At 42.1% G+C, this 18,691-nt stretch overlaps 1 protein-coding gene across 1 annotated transcript; it reads right to left on the bottom strand.

Moving 5' to 3' along the window:
• Positions 1-962: 962 nt before the first annotated feature.
• LOC137803822 (DENN domain-containing protein 5B-like) lies at positions 963-16,734 on the bottom strand. The gene is made up of 21 exons (XM_068602599.1): positions 16,410-16,734; positions 12,514-12,623; positions 11,329-12,037; positions 10,531-10,718; positions 8,900-9,400; positions 8,303-8,534; positions 7,407-7,557; positions 6,739-6,829; positions 6,543-6,662; positions 6,290-6,442; positions 6,073-6,151; positions 5,905-5,980; positions 5,686-5,814; positions 5,469-5,590; positions 5,049-5,194; positions 4,837-4,955; positions 4,266-4,450; positions 4,018-4,100; positions 3,389-3,515; positions 2,976-3,150; positions 963-2,329 (listed from the first exon to the last, which is right to left on the bottom strand). The coding sequence occupies exons 1-21, from the start codon at positions 16,516-16,518 to the stop codon at positions 2,146-2,148; spliced, it is 3,789 nt and encodes a 1,262-aa protein (XP_068458700.1). The 5' UTR covers positions 16,519-16,734; the 3' UTR covers positions 963-2,145.
• Positions 16,735-18,691: the final 1,957 nt, after the last annotated feature.

Raw genomic sequence — 18,691 nt, 5'->3', positions numbered from 1 at the left:
CGTCTGGAGGCCGCCGGTTTTTAAGGGGGCTCGGTGTCTCGCGGGGAGATGCGCTTTGTTGATTTGAATTTCGTGACAGCGGACCACTAGATTAGTGGTAAATACAAAGGGGGCTGAAACATGGCCTCCATCAAGTGATCAGTTCAGGGCGAACAACCACTGGTATTCAAACCTGTTATCCGACTGTGACACAGCACTGCATTTGTTTGTACAAAAACATATATAAAATATCAAACATTTTGGCATCCATTCAAAAAACCTTTCAAATGAGTTATTTAAGAAATATTCAATGAAATATAAGTGTAAACTCATAAACCTGTCTATATTCTATATCACATCAAACACAGATGGCACAGCACTGTGTATTGCATCTTATTTTCAACGAAAAATGCTTTGCACTGGTTAGGAGGTACTTTGCTGAAAACAAATTTTGCATCATTGATTTACACCGTCTACGCGGGCAGTAATACAATTTGGGAAAAACCCTAATGCAAATAAAAATCTCTCTGTATATATGGGTTGAGTTATAAATAGATGGTCAAAATAAATAGAGGTAGCACTCCAATTCAATTCTGCAAAAATACTCTAATTACTATTTTACTTTAGGCTTAATGTATTGCATTGCACCCCACATGTGCTGTTTGAGTCATCCCTTGTATAAAGCTGATTTGGTGCAAAAATATTGGCAACACTATCCTCAAACTAATCAATGGAGTCTATCAGAAGATGCATGCAAACACAGTCTATACCATAGTCTATACCGTAGTTTTTATTTTCCACACTATAAAAGTAAAAATCGTTATAAATATTAGATGCAATTAGTCCAATGTCATTGAAGTACAGTAAACCTTTTGGCAATTGAACGGAATTGTGCATTTTACAGCTAATATAATTTATCCTTTCAGACATCATAGATTTGAGCAAATGGCTAAAAAAAAAACACCAAGTCAGTTATGCCAATATTAACTTTAATCTTTGACAACACATTTCATAAATAACAATTCCTTATTGCTTCATCTAATCTGTATTAAATTATAATAGAGGCTTGGTCATTGGATACATAGTGCTCGCAGGACAGTTCAGGAAACAGAATTTTGATAACTCTTTAACTATTAAAGTAAATGTGACAACATAATACAGAGTTTTGAGAAACTGCACTCTAGTCATGGTATGTAGACAACTGAACACCTTAGAAACAAACAGTATGACTATTATCCACATAATCAGTAAAGTGTGTCCATATTGAAGTCTACCGTTTTACACAAACAAGATGCCTTTATACAGAAAATGTGCCACAAATTCATTACACTTTAATAACAAATGGGAGCAATTATATCAAAGGTCTAATGAAGCAACATATTTACCATGAGAGAAGGAAAAAAAACTTTCTGACAAAGTGACAAAGCCTGACACAATTAGGACAGCAGTTTGGTTTCAGTGTTTCACCAAAAGAGGATTTCAGGAGTACAACGCTTCAGTATTTGAACCCAAACTGAAGTAAACAAGGATAAACAGGCAAGATGTTACACAGTATAACAAGAGCATAATAATAGAACATTTGTAACATATTATTGAATGGGAACATTGTCTTCAAAGAGTATACTTACTTAGATATCCAATAAATAAAGTCAAGTTTTTTTTTTTATTACAATAAGGCCTGAGTCCTGATATTTCAGATCACAACACACTAAGACATAAAACAAACAAACAGATTTTGGCCATGCATGTGCTTAGTTTAAAGTTCAAGTGCAAGCAATACAGCAGTTGAAGGAGAGTTATAGTTGTCCTAGGGTCAGGTACATTTAATGGTGTGAGTTTTGGAAATATCTACTGTAAATGTGGGATAATGAACAACTTTCTATTCCTCCATGAGGAGATAGAATTTCACAGTGTAAACAAGCATGGAAAATCTGACTATTTCCTGAAGCAAATACAGTATATAAGACATTTACATCAGTGAACAAGGCAATACGTTTGGAGCTTGAACTGCCAGTGACTTGTTCTGGTCCACTGTCTTCTTTTATGAAAAAGTCCCATTTCTCAATTGTCTGAATGTCCTTTCATTCCCCACAGATGGCAAGATGAATGTTTTGACCCATCTGCATTCCTGCAGTAGGTCACAGAGCAGGGGCTTATTCGTTAGGGTCAGAGGTCAACTCCTTTGACCAGTGCCGTCTCCAGGGTAATGATAAACTCATTGAGAGTGTGCAGGACACGGGAGAGGGAGTGGACAGCAGCTCGGTCCCGCAACAGAGCACCGTCCTCATATGTTCGCACTGTCAGGGGACACTCAGCCAGCAGGGGGAGCCACTGAGAGAGAAGCCGGTCCCTGCCAAGAGGAATAGGTAAGCGGTCAATTATGGTCCCATAAATAAATGCCTGATGAAGCTAAGGGTTGAATTGAAAGGTGAGCCGGCTGACAACACGACAGAACTAGCGCATGAACTTTCTCTTTAAACAGCTTTTAACCACAGTGTTGTATCAGTGTTACAAGCATTGGACACCGTACACCTCCACGTATATTGCTAAAGTGTTACTATTTTAAAGCAGTTAATTGACAGAACATATGGAGATAAATCAAAAAGGACAGAACAACATATGACCTTACTGGTTGACTCGAACCAAATCCACTGAGATTTGATTGAGACCAATCTATATTTATACTGACTGTTGATTCACACACATGAGAAGGCAAAGCTTATTGTAAATGTGGTGTCAGCTGATGTCACAGTTATCTAATTTATATTCACCTTTTTCAACTGAAAATAAAAAGCTAATTTAGTTTAGCTTCGTGATGCTTTTTTTTAATTCACAGAGAAATGAATTACTTTATGTCCAACCATTAGAAGACAAAGGCTGACATGTTCTTTACCTGTACGGTATGTTATGTCAATGTTTTTAGATTTATTTAATTGGATTAATTAAGTATTTGTCCAATTATAAAGCTATTATTGGATTAAATGATGAGAACTCACCTGATTCCAAAGCAGACGAACAGCTGAAATTTGCCCTCTTTTCCAATGTTTCGTGGCGAGGCATTGATGGCATTGACGTAGTGACAAAGTAAATTGCAAGGGGGACTTTTTGACAGCTTTGATCCATGCAGGTCACCCATCTGGTCAGCTGTCTCCATGGAAACCACTGCCTTTTCTGTGGGAGACAGTTGGTGATACTGTCAGTTTCTAACTTATACAGACATGAAGGGAAATTAGGTCGTAGAAGACAAACACTGGAGATAAAGGATACAACACTAGTTGTTAACAAAAACACATCAGTCATGGTTTATTGCATGCAATTTGATATGTTAATTTTATATTCATCACCACTAGAGGGACATCAGCAAGAAGTAAAACATCACACTTAATGGGCTCACACTCGCAGCACTTACCGACAAAGTCCCAAACAAACACATTCATCTGGAAAAGACGGTTAGGTTTGAGCCCGTGCAGGAGGAACTTCTCCAAGGAAAGCACCAGACCGCCTTCACCGCACAACAGGACTGTCAGGTTTCCCCTCTGGGATGGGAGAAATGGGAGTTAATAGAGGCACAGCAAGCAAGACGCTCATCTTTCAATTTCAATAAATCCCCATATATGCAATTTTTTTTCCAAAATCCTCCACAGCAAAGAACAATTTGTTTATGTTCTAATCCAAAAGGCTTTTCTTTCATTAAATGAGAGGAAGCCAACAGAACAGAGCAAATGCTTTAAGCCTGAAGTTGTTATGTCAATGAATAGGAGGCCCATTAAAGATAAATGATAGTGATCCATCAATTCTCTTCAGCGCTTTTAACTTGCTGTGGAGATGAGAGAGGCTAGTCCGATAGACGAACAAAACACATGAAGCCTGGGCTGGAGAAGCTGAGGTATCAAACCATGTTATAGATAGAAAAAATTAGCAGAAGCTTGACAATATAACACATCACTGTATTATTATTAACCCTTTTTACACCGTTTGAACAGGTTAAATTAATATAGTTTAATGTTGTATAGACCTTCATTATTTTCAGTCACATACCTCTTGTTCGGGTTTGTGGAAGTGTTTAACAAGGTTATTTGCTGCTTCCCTCATGTCCTCTTGTACCTCAACAGACATTAATCCTGACAATATAAATAAAGACAAGTTACAAATGGAAACACAAGGATGACAGACATGAGGGGAAGTGGACGGGAGCTAAACAAAAAGGTGATCCAGGGGCAGAATCCATCATTGTACCAAGTAGGTCAGCTATTGTACTAAAGAATGTGTTCTTTGTCACTACGCACTGCTTCGGCTGCCAAGCGATTCCAGCACTGCCCGCACAGTCTGAGAAGGAGAGGCCAGCTCCGGAGGTGTCCCCGTCCACCTTCCTGCATCCTCCTCTCCTCCAGGGGACACCAGCTGACCAATGAGAACTCTTTCCAAGCTGCCGTCGCCCACGCCTTTCCCCAGCCATCGGCCACAAGGGAACCTGAAAGAAAAAAAGACAGTGTTTCAGCATACAACTTCAAAATATATATTATACAATTATTCAGTAAGAACCATCTGTTTGAATCAGCTCGTATTATGTAATGGTTGTGTATAGTTATTTTTTCTAAATAACCTTTAGTTTAGAAAACTGACAACAATTTTCAAAGATTTTAGACATAATTGCTCTTTACTAGGCACCTCTGGCATCAGTTCACGGCATTATGGTATTAAATGAACTTGCAAAGATTCTCAGACATTCAATATTCGACAGTCAGGAGTATTCGGATGTCATGGTGGTTTTATCAAACACTTGTATAATTAGCCACTGTGCTTTGAGGTCAAAGTCAGTGTTAATTAATCAGACCAAGGTCAAAGTAAGCAGGTTACTTGTAGGTGTGTCCAGTGATCTCATTATACACCATCACACAGTCAATCAGACACTTGGCCAGCAAGCCAGAGTTCTGCTGTCCCAGCTGCAGCGTGCTCAGCCTGCCAAGGTTCTTGCACTGAAAAAAAAGCAGAAACAACAGTAAATATATCTAGGCACGCGTCTCTCTATGACATGATGTTGACCTTGCTGCTGCAGTGTGTACACAAACCTTGAAATAAATCTCTTGTGTATTCTTCGGGATCTGTCTAACACTTGAATCACCCAGTTCTCCCGACACACACACCCAAGGGTCAACTGTTGCCATTGCAATGCTCAGCTTCTTCATGGGTATTATAACAACACGGTATGGAATACCTGAAGAGACAAAAGAGACCAAGGGCAAAGTTTCAATCATTTATGTCTCACAATACTCAAGAGTAAAAAGGATTTTCACAGCCTCACAGCAGATTTAATGTATTTTGTTTGAGATCTAAAGGGTCTGTGTGAATCCACGGGACACATGTTGTAATTCAAGTATATAAGGTCAGTCAGTGGAGTCGCAGCCCAAAGAAAATGTTCAGTGTCCTCAGAAGCTAACAAAGCTGCCAGTAAATTCTAACATTTTGTTGTTAGAGTTTACAGGACTTACTGATAGAGGTGAAGACACGTGTGAAGCAGAGGTAGTCCACAGTGTTGAGAGAGAGCAGGTGGAACAGAAACTGCTCCCTTTCTTCCTCACAGAGCAGGAATGCATGTGGTTTATACAGCTGCCTGTCAGGGGACAAGGAGAAAGAGACTTGTGACATCCAGAAACACTAGCCTTGTGTCTACTTGTCATTGAAAGTAAATTATGAGTGAATTCGGACCTGAGCAGCTCCTGGTTTGTAAGCAGCTCTTTAAGGTGCTGGGACAGCATTTTCTTCTCCAGAGCCAGGTGGATCCAGGCCCGAGCTTGACCCACCTCTGACAGACCCTCACTCATGGTCTGGATGAACCTGAAAGAACAACAGAACGAAGTAAAAAAACAAGCTCCAATGCAGAGAGATGCATCACCTTTTCCAACACTATATGTTTGCTCTGGTTACCTCATATCCTGTATTAACGATCCTCTCAGGGGCAGAGTGCCAACATCAAACGTTCTGTGGTCCGAACCGTTTAACCCTAAATAGACAGAAGTTAAACACCGATGATAATCCATCCCGTAGTTCAGTGATTTACACAAGAAAAACAAAGCAGTCAAGTTGTGCTCTGACCTGGAGACTCGGCTGGTGTCTCCGTCTTCACCCGGGCCGCCTGGTAGTGAAGCAGATGGGACCAAAGAGCGGACTTCCCCTGTTCAGATTAAACACGCTATCAATATTCAAGCTGTTCATAAAGTTGCTGATGATGTGAATTCATTTACGTAGGGAAAACACATATGTTTTTTTAGGTCGTCTGAGCTGATAGGGCATGTTAAATGATGTGTCTGACCTGTTTCAGCTGCAGGCCGTGGCCCCAGGTTCTCTCCAGTAGGTCACACAGACCGTGGATGAGAGTGTTTTCCTGCAGGCCAGTGATGTTGGCTTCTCCCTGACCCAGTTCCACACACTCCTTCCCCATCCTCTCCATCAGCATCCGTTTGGTCTGACAAGCCAGAGAGAGTTTTGTGGCATTAACTTTGTACAACGATTTAAAAAAATCAATGACAGCAGTGCCTCCATCACCACGCTGATAGAGCTCTAACCTTCAGACGACACTCGCCCAGCAGCCCGTCGACAAACTCGCGGTGAGTCTGAGTGACAGCTTGAGGCGACGAATCAAGAAGCTTAGCCTGGCGAAGGTTCTTCCTCGCAAATGTGTGCTTCTGTTTAACAAACGGTAATATATCAGACACAAGCTTCTTATGGTCTGTGTGTGTCTGTGTGTGCATTTGAACGTACCGGTCTCTGTTCATTGTCCACTCCCAAGTGTTCAGTCACAGTTGATCTCTTGAGGTCAGGCCTGCGAGAAGCTGTGACACGACCAGACCACCTGTTCGGACAGATAATAGCAAAAATGAATTCACAGTTCCAAGCCTGTGGGGAGGTGTTTGTCTATTTAAAATGCACATGTGTGACTTTTGATAAGTAATAAAGTAGACCAGGACAACTACTGATATGCTAATGCTGTGTTCCCCTGTTGCCTGATGAACCCACACAGCCTGCATAAGATAACTTCATGCATCCTGCCCTTAGTGTGGCAAGAGCAGGACAGCTATTAAACTATTCATCCATTACTGTTAGCTAACTATTATAACTCTTTATCCATTTCTTTTGGCTAATTTATTTCTACCGATTGTAAATTACTTTAGGCTATAGACTATATTAACGGTTTTTAAAATTAATTTTAGTTTTGTTAATTATTGTGATAACATAAGCAGCGTATCAATTTCTAATCCCATTGGAGGTTTATTTTCCACCTAAAATATGTTGATGTATTGGTTTAATCACAAATATTTTCAAATCAGTTGAGCTACTCTTTGTAGCCCGTGGACTAAAGCTACAAGTGTCTGTGCTTGGGGAACTCTATTCTAATGTATTCTCAGTAAATAAAGAAAATAAAGGCTCACTTGTTGGTGTTTTGTCCTTGAGCAAGCACATCAGCCTGCAGCTTAGGGAAGTACCCCGGGTGGTGACGACCCTGGCCGATCCTCATGTCCAGGAGGTGGGGGTGTATGGCTGTGTGGTCAGCCTTTAGCAGTCTGCGCTCGATGACCTGAGCTGCAGTTACAAACCCATCAAAGGTTAGGATCTAACAGGGATATATCTACTGTAGATAAATCATGACGAGTCATGGAAGTAACAATTAGTGGGAACATCTTTTCCCACTCAAATAATATCCCAAGCCTTTTGTGTTTCAATTATTCATCAGATATTTAGTTAAATAGTTAAATGTTCTGGCACACAACTCATCTCAAGCAGAGTGCTTATTTCAATTTGAGAGAAGAAATGGTGGTTGCAGAAAGGAGAGCAACATAATCGACATACAGAATAAACCCAAACAGAAGGACAGATGGCAGCAGATCTGCACATTCCCTCTCAACAATCTGGCATCCACTTCAACCATCATTGTGCTCAATCAACCAATTGGCGGTTCAAACTACGTTTTTTGCCAAATAATATCTAAATGCTGAAAACAGACTGCAGAAACATCCCTATGGCGTTCATAGTTTGTCATAGGTTGTCAAAATAAAGGTACAGCTTCTTCAAATGACTGATGTAATAATTTAAGTTACTATTAAGTGCCAAATCTATTGAAATGAAGCCCAAAAATAAAAAGGCTTCCCTGGCATATCAACATTGATTTATGATATACTAAGCGCAATATTTGAGCCAGATTTGTTTTATATTTTTCCTTGTGGTCCATGTTGTAGGAATACAATAGGTACGTGACTCCTCTTGCAACAACATGTATGTCATAGTACTTTAATGAATCTTCTTTTGTTCATGAACACCGTCACAGTACCTGATTCAAAGACTGTGGTGCATTTCCTGTAGCGACAGTTGCGGGACTCCTCTTCGTCTGCGTCATACAGTCGTTCTCGCTCCAGGCGATTGTCAAACAGCTGCTGCAGTGGTTCTCTGTCCGCCCAGCGAGATATCACCTTCCCATCCACGAAGGAAGAAAACATGGACGTCTCCAGGAACCGGGACAAGAAGTGCAAGTGGTTTGCAGGCTGACCTGAGAGGAAGGAGCCCTGAAAGCACAAACACAACATGGACAGGTACATAAAGTATTTCAAAAACATACCAAGAAGTCTTAATACATATGGAAATAATTGGCATCAACACAGTAGTTGTATTCAAACTATTAATCCAGGGGGTGCATGAGATTTTTGAAGTAAATATTTCACATTTACATTTATTCAAAAATCCTTTAAAAAAAATAAAATAATATTCAATAAAATATAAGTGTAGGTTCCTGAACTGGATTTTATATATTCTATCTTCTATCTAATATGTTTTTTTCAAAACGTATAATTTAGATGGGGTACATCAAAGGAAAAAAAGGTGAGAACCACTGTATTAATCAATCTTTGTGTCTTATAATCTACTGAAGTACCTTGTCAAAGCTGAACGTTCCCTCTCGGTTGCTCAACCAGGAGTCCAAATCAAGAGCGCTGTGGATGACAAACTCCTCATACCGGCCAAACATTGCAGAAAAACGACCAGCAAACACCTCCCTCAGCTGAATGTTCAGCTTTGCGGACTTCAACTCTTCCTCCTCCTCCTCCTCAAACACGTGTCCCAGCGTCTTCCCTCCATCGGACATCTTTTCTCCTCCGCATCTCTGTGCCAGAGCCTGCAGCCTCTCCAGCACCTCCAGCTCCTCGCCTCCCAGGTTTCCGTTCCTTCTGTCCTCCATCAGATCCTCCAGCACCAGGCTGCTCAGGCGAGGGGAGGCGGTGGCAGGCGTGGTGACCACGCCGCCTTGAGGAGGAAGCCCAAAACGCAGCAGTACTTCACTCAGCTCATGAATTAACTCGGTCTGGTCTGGAAAAACGGGGAGGTCCTCGGGGGCCTCGACACAGCGGTTGTCAATGTCCACAAAGCAGAGGTTTGCCTTTGAAGCAGAAAGAGACAAGAAAGAAAATTTGAATTATGAAAAACACTTTTCAACTGGCTCCTTCATCAGATAATCATGACCGGTTTAACCAACTACAATACAGTGGCTGAGCTTTAACATCCAATTAAGATCAAAAATTAAGATTTTCTTTCCATTAATAGAATCTTAGCATTTCACTGCGATAAGCCCTCAGAGGATATTAGCATGTGAAGCATCTAATGACAGTGTAATGTGATACCAGCAATCTAATGATTTCTGGTATCACAGCAAAAGAGGGAATTGTGGAAACCTTCAATATCAGGCTTTCACACTGGCAAACAAATCTGAAATATGTGCCAAACTGTGCGAATGGAGCTGCTGAGCAATGAAGTCCAGAACTTTGTGAAAAAGATAGGCACTGATTTAAAAATACTGCTTCTGTAAGCAGCAGTGGAGCACAGCGCCGTCAGCAGCAACGCGACCTTCAACAGTGACCTCAGGCAGTCAGTTTATAACCTCAGGGGAAGGTGATGTACTGGAGAGTGGACACATACAGACAACTCCTTACTCTGTGCAGCTTCATCCCCCTACTTAATGTCTTCACTTTTTAACCTGTGTTTTGTCATCGTCGGTTTCATTCGGTTGCATTCAGGCTTTTCCTGCGTATCAATAATATAAGATAGTAATATTAGTGTAGGTCTGTTGTTGGACCAAACGAGTCAAACTGTGCCCTTAAATTGAGAAAAGAAGGACAATCTCACCAAACCCTACATGTATGATATAAGTATTTCACACTTCCTTTTTTATTACCACCCATACATCAAACTGCACAACTAAAGAAATAAGTGAAGATCCCTAATTCTCATTAATTATTCAGTGAGTCCTATTATTCTGGATCTCTCATGTTATTGCTTTCATCAACCCCTCGGGCTGTCTTTCAACTGCATCCTTTCTAGGGCAGAGCGACTTCAAAAGAGGTTTCAGTGAGATATTCATGCAGCATGAAGTAATCTCAGATGCATGATTTGTAAAGAGGGGGGAAGCACTGAGGAAGAGCATTGTCTTTACCAAAACGACTGCTTCCTGAAATCCTGCCTGTCACGTTCACGCAGGGAACAACAGATGAAGCTCCGCATTCAGTTGTGTACCTCATGTGGCAGGTGGAGTGAGGATCGCTGAGATCCATCTCTGCGCTGGATGCCCAACAGGAACGGCACAGGAGCGTCCAGGAGGTGCTGTAGCGGTGCTGAAACAATGGGCAGGTAGATGTGTTGCCACTGGAATGGGAAGAGCAAGGTGGTGACGCCCTCTGCCACTGTCATCAAACGTTGGTAGTCTGAGGAGATGAGAAAGATGAGAGACATTCAGATAGACAGACAGAGAGGGAGAGAATTAGCATGAAGTAATCACCTAGAGTATAAATCCAAAGGGAAGGGCGGATTTTAAAGTACATCCCCGTTTTTTAATTAAGCTGTTTACATTAGGTGCTTGGAAAACAATTTAATTAATATTCTTGTTTACATGCCACAGAGCACAACCCAATTAACGACTGAGGATGTTCCACATGCATTAAGTTACAATGTCATTTTCTCTACAGTATTTAACCTCAAACCCATCTGCTTGTTGTTATCTGTGGCTGGGAATGTAGATTAAATGTGACATAGTTGTAGTGTAAATTCTGAAAAAAGATATTTAGTTCAATTTTGTGCCTTGTACTGTACTCTATATTTTGATTAGTTTTATATTTTGATGTTATATGTATGTGATGCTATTAATGCTTGTTAAGGGTAAAACCAGCTAAGCTGTGGGTGTTGCTAAATTCTACAAAAACATTGATTATGGTACAATGTTTGAAAACAGATTTTCTTAATGACATTATTAATGTCTGCCTTTGACTTTACTATGACATTATTTGCACTGAGCTAATGACTGAATATGGAGCTTACCGTGAGAGCAAAGCAGGACTTGTGTCTCCAGAAGGGCACAGGTAAGTAGTTGAACCATATTGTCCACACCCAGCAGCGAGAACGCCTCACCAAGTGGATACTCCCCCAGAGGAAGCTCGCCCGGGCCGGGTCGCTGGCACACGATGGGTCCCTGCACCCCGTGGAACCTCAGGGACCTGCCAGGAGGAGGCAGGGGCACCTCGTACAGGATGTTATGGATGTAGCTCTCTATAGGGAGAGGCGGGGCTGTGTGAGACGTCACAGCCTGGTGCAGCTGAGACAGAAACTCTCGAGCAGCTTGAAGGAAGGGGAGCGGAGTGAGGAGGCAGAGGGCTTTGGACACGTACAGGGTGTCACGAGCTGGATCAAAGGAGCTTGCGCAGCCGAGGCAAGCAGAAACCACAGACTCAGTGTCCGACTCATCCAAGCTGCTCACAAGCGAGTCCATGCTGGAGGTGGAGGGCGAGGAGGCGGATGAAGACGAAGAGGAGGGAGAGGAGGCAGATGAAGCTGAATGGTGCTCCACATGGTGCATCTGGCAGAGAGTCTGCATAGCAGTGATGATCTGAGCACTGGTCACCTCCTCATAGAAGGTGTGGACAAAGCCGTAGGAGCGTGTGCCGTCGTCAAAAGACATTGTGAAAGAGTGAAAATGAGAATCAAGTCTTTCTGCCCGCGTACGGAAGGAGAGGCCCCTCGGCATACAGAGCTGAGGAGAAAATGGAGAAGGAAACATTAAAGTGGGATTCGGAACAAAGTGGCAAAAGTAGCCCCCTAATAACTGACAGTAGTGGGGAATTTTCTTAGCTGCGCACTTTTTATTTGACTCATAAGTAAATGTCATCATAGAATATGACATTCCAAACAACTGTGCTGTAATTTAACTAGTAATCATTCAGGAGGCTGTACAAGAAGAGACGCATATCTAAAGAAAAATTAAGCTTGTGGCCAGCAAAGAAATAATTCTTCATCACCTAAAGATTCAAGTAATTGTGAAATTGAACGTTTATTTGAAACAAGATGCGGAATAAGTAACTTAATGTTAAGTCTGAGTACCACATGACAAGTATTTGTTGTATGATCTGTTGTATTTGTGCGACTGAGAAGAAAAAGGAGAAGAAGAAGAAGAAGAAGAAGAAGAAGAAGAAGAAGAAGAAGAAGAAGAAGTGTGTTTATAGACCTCACCATGTTGACGGCATCTTTATTGAAGGGGTTTCTGTCTGTGCTTTCAGGGTAGTGCACCTGAACCTTGGACTTGAAGGAACGTCGAATGGGGCTCTGCTCAAAGCCTTCTCCTGAAAGACAAACCGATGCAGAGAAGAATAGAGTTACAGTGAGATCATCTCGGCACAGATTGGTCTTTGACCTTTGTCTCTGCTGAGACAGACTTCATGACACGGTGTAAAGGACAGGACAGAGGACGTCACAAAATGACAGCCCCTATGATTTATGGTAACGCTTGGACAGGACGACCTTATCTGACATGAGCTGAAAAAAAAACTACCAAAGTTGTTGGACTTTTCTGTTGTTGACAGAAAAGTCCATTTTGCAGCAAAGAAGGGAAGCCCTTTCCAGAGTTATGCAACTCATCTCATTACCATAGAGATAGACTGGAAAAGCGGTACAACACCCCCATGACACTCTGCAGAAGGAAACTCTTTACTCCTGTAGAGAGTGCACTGGATGAAAATAAGTTGCTTTTTCACATAACAAAAGAGCTCAGGCTCAGGATTAGGGAGGAGAGATATTTATATAACAGCTACATGTGCATGAAAGGATGAATTTGCAGTGCATGCAAGAAAACTCACAATGCACAGATTTGATGCATTGCCCCCGCTGGCTCAAGTTCCTCCTCTCGTCCAGCTTCGAACTAAAAGAAGAAGAGGAGCTGCTGACGATAGAAATAAAGTGTGTGTATGATTCTGTGTGTGTGTAATGGACTGACAGCAGTGAATGAGGTACTTTCATTATTCATTGGGGGATGCCCTTGAAGAGGACTCTATACACTATTCTCTGAATTCTCAGAATTCATGTTCAGCTTCAACGGACATCGCTGCTTTACAAGAACAAAAACAAATGCAGTTGGCAAACTAACTAGTCTTCTCTTTCAGCTTTGACGCACCGATTCAGCATTCAGGAACATCCTGAATCTCACCTGCCTACGAGATGACGCACAGCACCCGAGAGAGGAAACGCCGCCACAGGCGGAGTAAGGAAAGAGCACCACTTCAAGTTAAACTGAGTCAGACTGGTAGGTGGGAGACAGGAGCTAATGGATCACATTGAGAGGGGGAGTCAATGTTCTTTGCTAAAGATACAAATTGGTGTTGGCGCCGAGAGGGAGAATCGAGTGCCTAGTTGCCATGGCAGCACTTTCCGCCGTGGCCTCGAAGATAGCCATCAAGACAAAGCCCGGCGGCGATTTGCGTCACCCTGAGTTTCATCAGCTGACCCAATTAAGAGCCCCACTCCTCCTGACACGGGCTCCCACCAAAGAGGTTGAACAGACCACATTCATGAGGGAGGATTGTTGGAGTGAATGAATGAAAGCTAAAATGTCCACACACACAAACACACACACATTTTCTTTCTTTCCTCCGTCTTGCTTCAGTGACAGATATGGCAGTGCATTATCTGACAAGTGGATCTCAGTACCTGCGAGAACTTGATGCAAGAGGCTGTGTTCGCAGGCTGCAACTAATGATTATTTTTTATAATAATTCAATCTAACAATTGTTTTCTTGGTTAATCATTTCGTCCATAAATGTCAGAAAATCGTGACAAATGTCTCTACCAGTTAACTAAAACCCAATGTGACATTTTAACATTGGCTGCTTTGTCTGACCAACGGCTCAAATATATTGAATTTCCTGTCACATAGTAATTCAAATAAAATAAGCAGATCCTCACAATTGAGATGTTGAACATTTCTTGTTTAAAATTGATTACCTTTCTGTCGATTATTCAATGATATCAGCTTCATTACCACTATAATATCAATATTCTAGTCCCTGAATGGTGCCCCGTTCCTAAAACGGACACACTTCATCATGGATGATTGAAGACATCTGTCATATTCACCAGCTGAGTTACCCCCAATGTCCCATTCATCACAGAAGTAGATGAGGTTTGTATAAAAAGCAGAAAGAGATTAATTAATTAGACAGCAAATACCATTGAGGATGAGGTGTTTTTCATTTTTGTTTAAATCACTTTGTCTTTGGACTACAGATTTGTCCGTCCACTGAAGGTTAAATCATGTGACAAAACAAGAAAGACATATCTCTCTCTTCATCTCAGCCTGAGACACAGACGAGGTACTGGGCTCGTATAAATAAAAAGATAAAAGTAACTATTGCATGCCTAAAAATAAAATAACTCAGGGAAAACGTATTCATCTCTTTGCCGTCAGTCCAACATTGTGATGCAGCTTTCAAATGTTGGGTCAGGGAGTTTTCGTTCTCCAGTGATGTCATACCCCTGGGACAGTCGGGTGTAAGCCTCAACCATCCAGCGAGGGGCAACGTCATGTGAAATTTGATTAGGCTGCAGAAATACAGTGCCATCCATTGAGAGGCCAACAAGGGCAGATTGTCTCTCGGTAGGCATTCTCTAATGACACATTGCACAAAAAGAGACACTGTATCAGCTCATGCATCCAAACACTTGTGCACATGACAGAATAAACATCTCCTCTACTTTTGACTAGAGCTGACAGAATATGGATGTAGAGTCACACACAGATAAATAAATCCCTTGAAAGGCGAGCAGAACACCCTGCTGCAGTGGGTCTGAGATGACCCGCTGTTACATAAGCAGATTGGTGGAGCTCAGATAAACTCGCCAGCAGCGCTGTCACTCGCCGCAGGGAGCCACATATCAAAGTGCCCGATGGTTAGTTAGAGCAGTAATTAGTCTGCAGCAGAGCATGTGTTCCAACGGGAGCACAGCTTTTCCTAAACATACAGTTTTCCTTTTCAAAAAAAACATTTGGCTGAAGGAGAAAGGAATGTCTGCTTACAGCTGAAGAGCTGCTAAATGAGCTATGTTTCTGCTAGGAAAAACACAGGGAGATCCAGGGTGGGACCATTGTCTGCAATTTTGGAAGTGACGTTCAACGTGTTGGTACACCTGCACGGCTATTTTTTTCCTTACAATGACCAAGAACACGTGAAGACGTCACAGAGGGCTCCTGGTTAAATCTGTCCTCAGTGTCAACAGCTCAGTGTGTGAGAAAGCAACGCCACTCGATGTCTCCATTTATAACAACCAGCAGCTGAGAAGCTTTTCGTCACGAGCATCGCTGCAGCTGTCATCGTTGTGGCAACCCCCACATCCACCTACAACCCAGCATCCATTTCCACCCACTCTTGATGAGAAAAGGACATATTTTGATGAAAACACCAAAGGTCCATCTCTGTTTGAGAGCATGAAGAACAGACGGACCAGTCGTCACAAAGATTACCACTGCTCATTCTCATTCTACGTATATATGGGAGCTGTTTCTCTCACACAGGCCTCTTGTGTTCACCATGAACCACTGCCTGTGCTCCAGCGATAAAGGATAGGATGCTGTTGTCCTCTCTCTTTTCAATCCATTCTCCACTATATTTCTCCTCCAGGCGTAGCAGTGGATGACTTGCAGAAACCAGCAACGCTTTAATCACATCTGAACAAAACACAATAGGCCTGTAATGTCTTTCCCCAAGCAGAGACAACACAATAGGGTGACACTACGGGGTGATACAGTACAATTGTCCTTTTAAATTCTTACTCCATATTCGTGGTAAAATGACAATTAAAAAGATACATTTTTAGACCATCCTAGTTCAAAAACATCTTATAGAACATATTAGAAATGCATATGATTTTGGCCTAAATACAAGCTATTGATATTATGTTGTCAACACGGCTTTGTGAGGAAGAGCAATGTGGCGTCCAATCAAAACATATTTCAATGGATGTCACCACTACACACTCGAATAGGCCCACATGAAATGTTACATAAAACAAGACATGTCCTCGGGTGTGTGTTTTTGTGCAGTGTGGATCGGTTTGCTCCGTGTTTCTCGATCGTCTACCTGCTCCATCGTCCGGCTCCAGGCCCGTCTCCGTGTCCACTCCACACACAACGAAATAGTGGGCGAAACGGCAAGAAGCCGATCCCGTGGCCGCTGCGGTCCCGTTCATCCTCGACGCGTTTATGGTGTGAGAGCTCCGTGTACTTCTACTCAACGTCGCGGGTGTTCATAGCTGATGCTGCGGATCCGAAATGTGTTCGCCCCCCCTCGTCCTTCCTTCCTGATCCGCGCGCTGCGATGCACCCTGAGAGTCTGATGGAGCTCAGTGGGATCCAGCGATGGTCATCTCGCTGCTCCAGAAGGGGAGGGGGATGCGCGTGGGCCTGTGTGTGTGTGTGTGTGTGTGTGTGTGTGTGTGTGTGTGTGTGTGTGTGTGTGTGTTGTGGAGACAGAGAGAGGGAGAGAGAGAGAAAGAGAGAGACACAGAGAGAGAGAGAGAGAGAGAGAGAGAGAGAGAGAGAGAGAGAGAGAGAGAGAGAGAGAGAGAGAGAGAGAGAGAGACAAAGACCATAACGCATCACCGGCAGTGTTAAATCAGCGATGTTGACCAAATGAATCATCCACACCCACATCATCACATTAATCACGATTCGTTGAAGCCATTTAGTGATTCTTCTCCCTTTGATATCACAGTATGCATATTTTTTTATTAAGATCTTTACTTTTTTATTAAAAGTACTTGTTATTAATACATTAAAGGAAAGCTAATTAAAATGGCAAATAGCATACATTTTTAGATGTATTCTTGATACAGTCAGTAGGCCAACAAGGATTTATATGAAAGTCAGTTTACTGCTGGTGCAAACGGTTGTATAATGTCTTTGTGGCTACAGAAGGAGCTTTTCTAAAGTGTAAGGGACCTCAATTTCTTTACAGGAAGCTTGCAATATACACTTGGGGTGTGGGGTTTATAAGAATTGGGGTTTGAGGGTTTTATCAGTCAAAGAACACCTACATACATATTGTGTTGCACCAGAGTTTGACCCTGACCTCAGGGCTCTGACCTCAAGGCTCTATGCTCTGATCTCAGGGTTCTCTGATCTCAGGGTTCTATGCTCTGATCTCAGGGTTCTATGCTCTGATCTCAGGGTTCTATGCTCTGATCTTAGGGTTCTATGCTCTGACCTCAGGGTTCTATGCTCTGACCTCAGGGTTCTATGCTCTGATCTTAGGGTTCTATGCTCTGATCTCAGGGTTCTATGCTCTGATCTTAGGGTTCTATGCTCTGACCTGAGGGTTCTATGCTCTGATCTCTGGGTTCTATGCTCTGATCTCAAGGTTCTCTGATCTTAGGGTTCTATGCTCTGATCTCAAGGTTCTCTGATCTCAGGGTTCTATGCTCTGATCTCAGGGTTCTATGCTCTGATCTTAGGGTTCTCTGATCTCAAGGTTCTCTGATCTCAGGGTTCTATGCTCTGATCTCAGGGTTCTATGCTCTGATCTTAGGGTTCTCTGATCTCAGGGTTCTATGCTCTGATCTCAAGGTTCTCTGATCTCAGGGTTCTATGCTATAATCTCAAGGTTCTATTGAGACAGGAGAACAGCATTGAGTTTGAGCATTGAGTCTTTTAAAATCTTTTTTTAATCCTCCAACTTCATGGAAGAGCAAAAATAACTGCGTGCCCCTTTAAGGCTCAGTCAAATGCATGTCAACTATGTGGTGCATGTATAACCTCTGTGAACTAAATGTGGCGTCTCTATGTTTAGTTTGGACTCAGTTGGATGACCTGATAGTTCAAGAAGCTTTATATGATAATAGGCAATCACACATGGAGGCCAGCAATAGTCAGAGACCACTGATATGTATCGACAATATATATAGACATGCAGCAATAATGTAAACTTGATTATGTGACTCACTGGAAGCTTAAGTGGCAACCTGAGAATAAATGAAATGTGTTCAAAATATGTTTGGACAAGACTCTCTTCATGTTGGGACAGGAATCCTGATTGAGCTTTGTTTTTTAACGAGGTCTTGAATGTGCACGGCCGAAAGGCATCTCCTGTTTCACAGCTATCAACAGCAGAGTTTGTCACAAATTCAGTGAATGCTTTTAGTTTCATATATATTTGAGTAAACTGCAGGAATAAGGATGTGGAAATCCATAATTTGTCATATCAGGCATTTATTGAAACATTCAAACAGACATAACAAACATATTTCATAGGCAAAATACTGACTAGCTTCATTAAATAAATATGATAATTTAGGTCACAAGTAAATCAGCTTCCTGCTGTATCTGCTCTGGTAAACCATATTGCCTGAGAGAGATTTAGGATTT

Source organism: Clinocottus analis, unplaced genomic scaffold (assembly GCF_023055335.1).
Source record: "Clinocottus analis isolate CAN_PGR_092001 unplaced genomic scaffold, fCliAna1.0.p SCAF_6, whole genome shotgun sequence".
Taxonomy (NCBI): Eukaryota; Metazoa; Chordata; class Actinopteri; order Perciformes; family Cottidae; genus Clinocottus; species Clinocottus analis.
The sequence above is the reverse complement of the archived record's forward strand: the minus strand, read 5'-3'. Positions and strand labels throughout refer to the sequence as shown.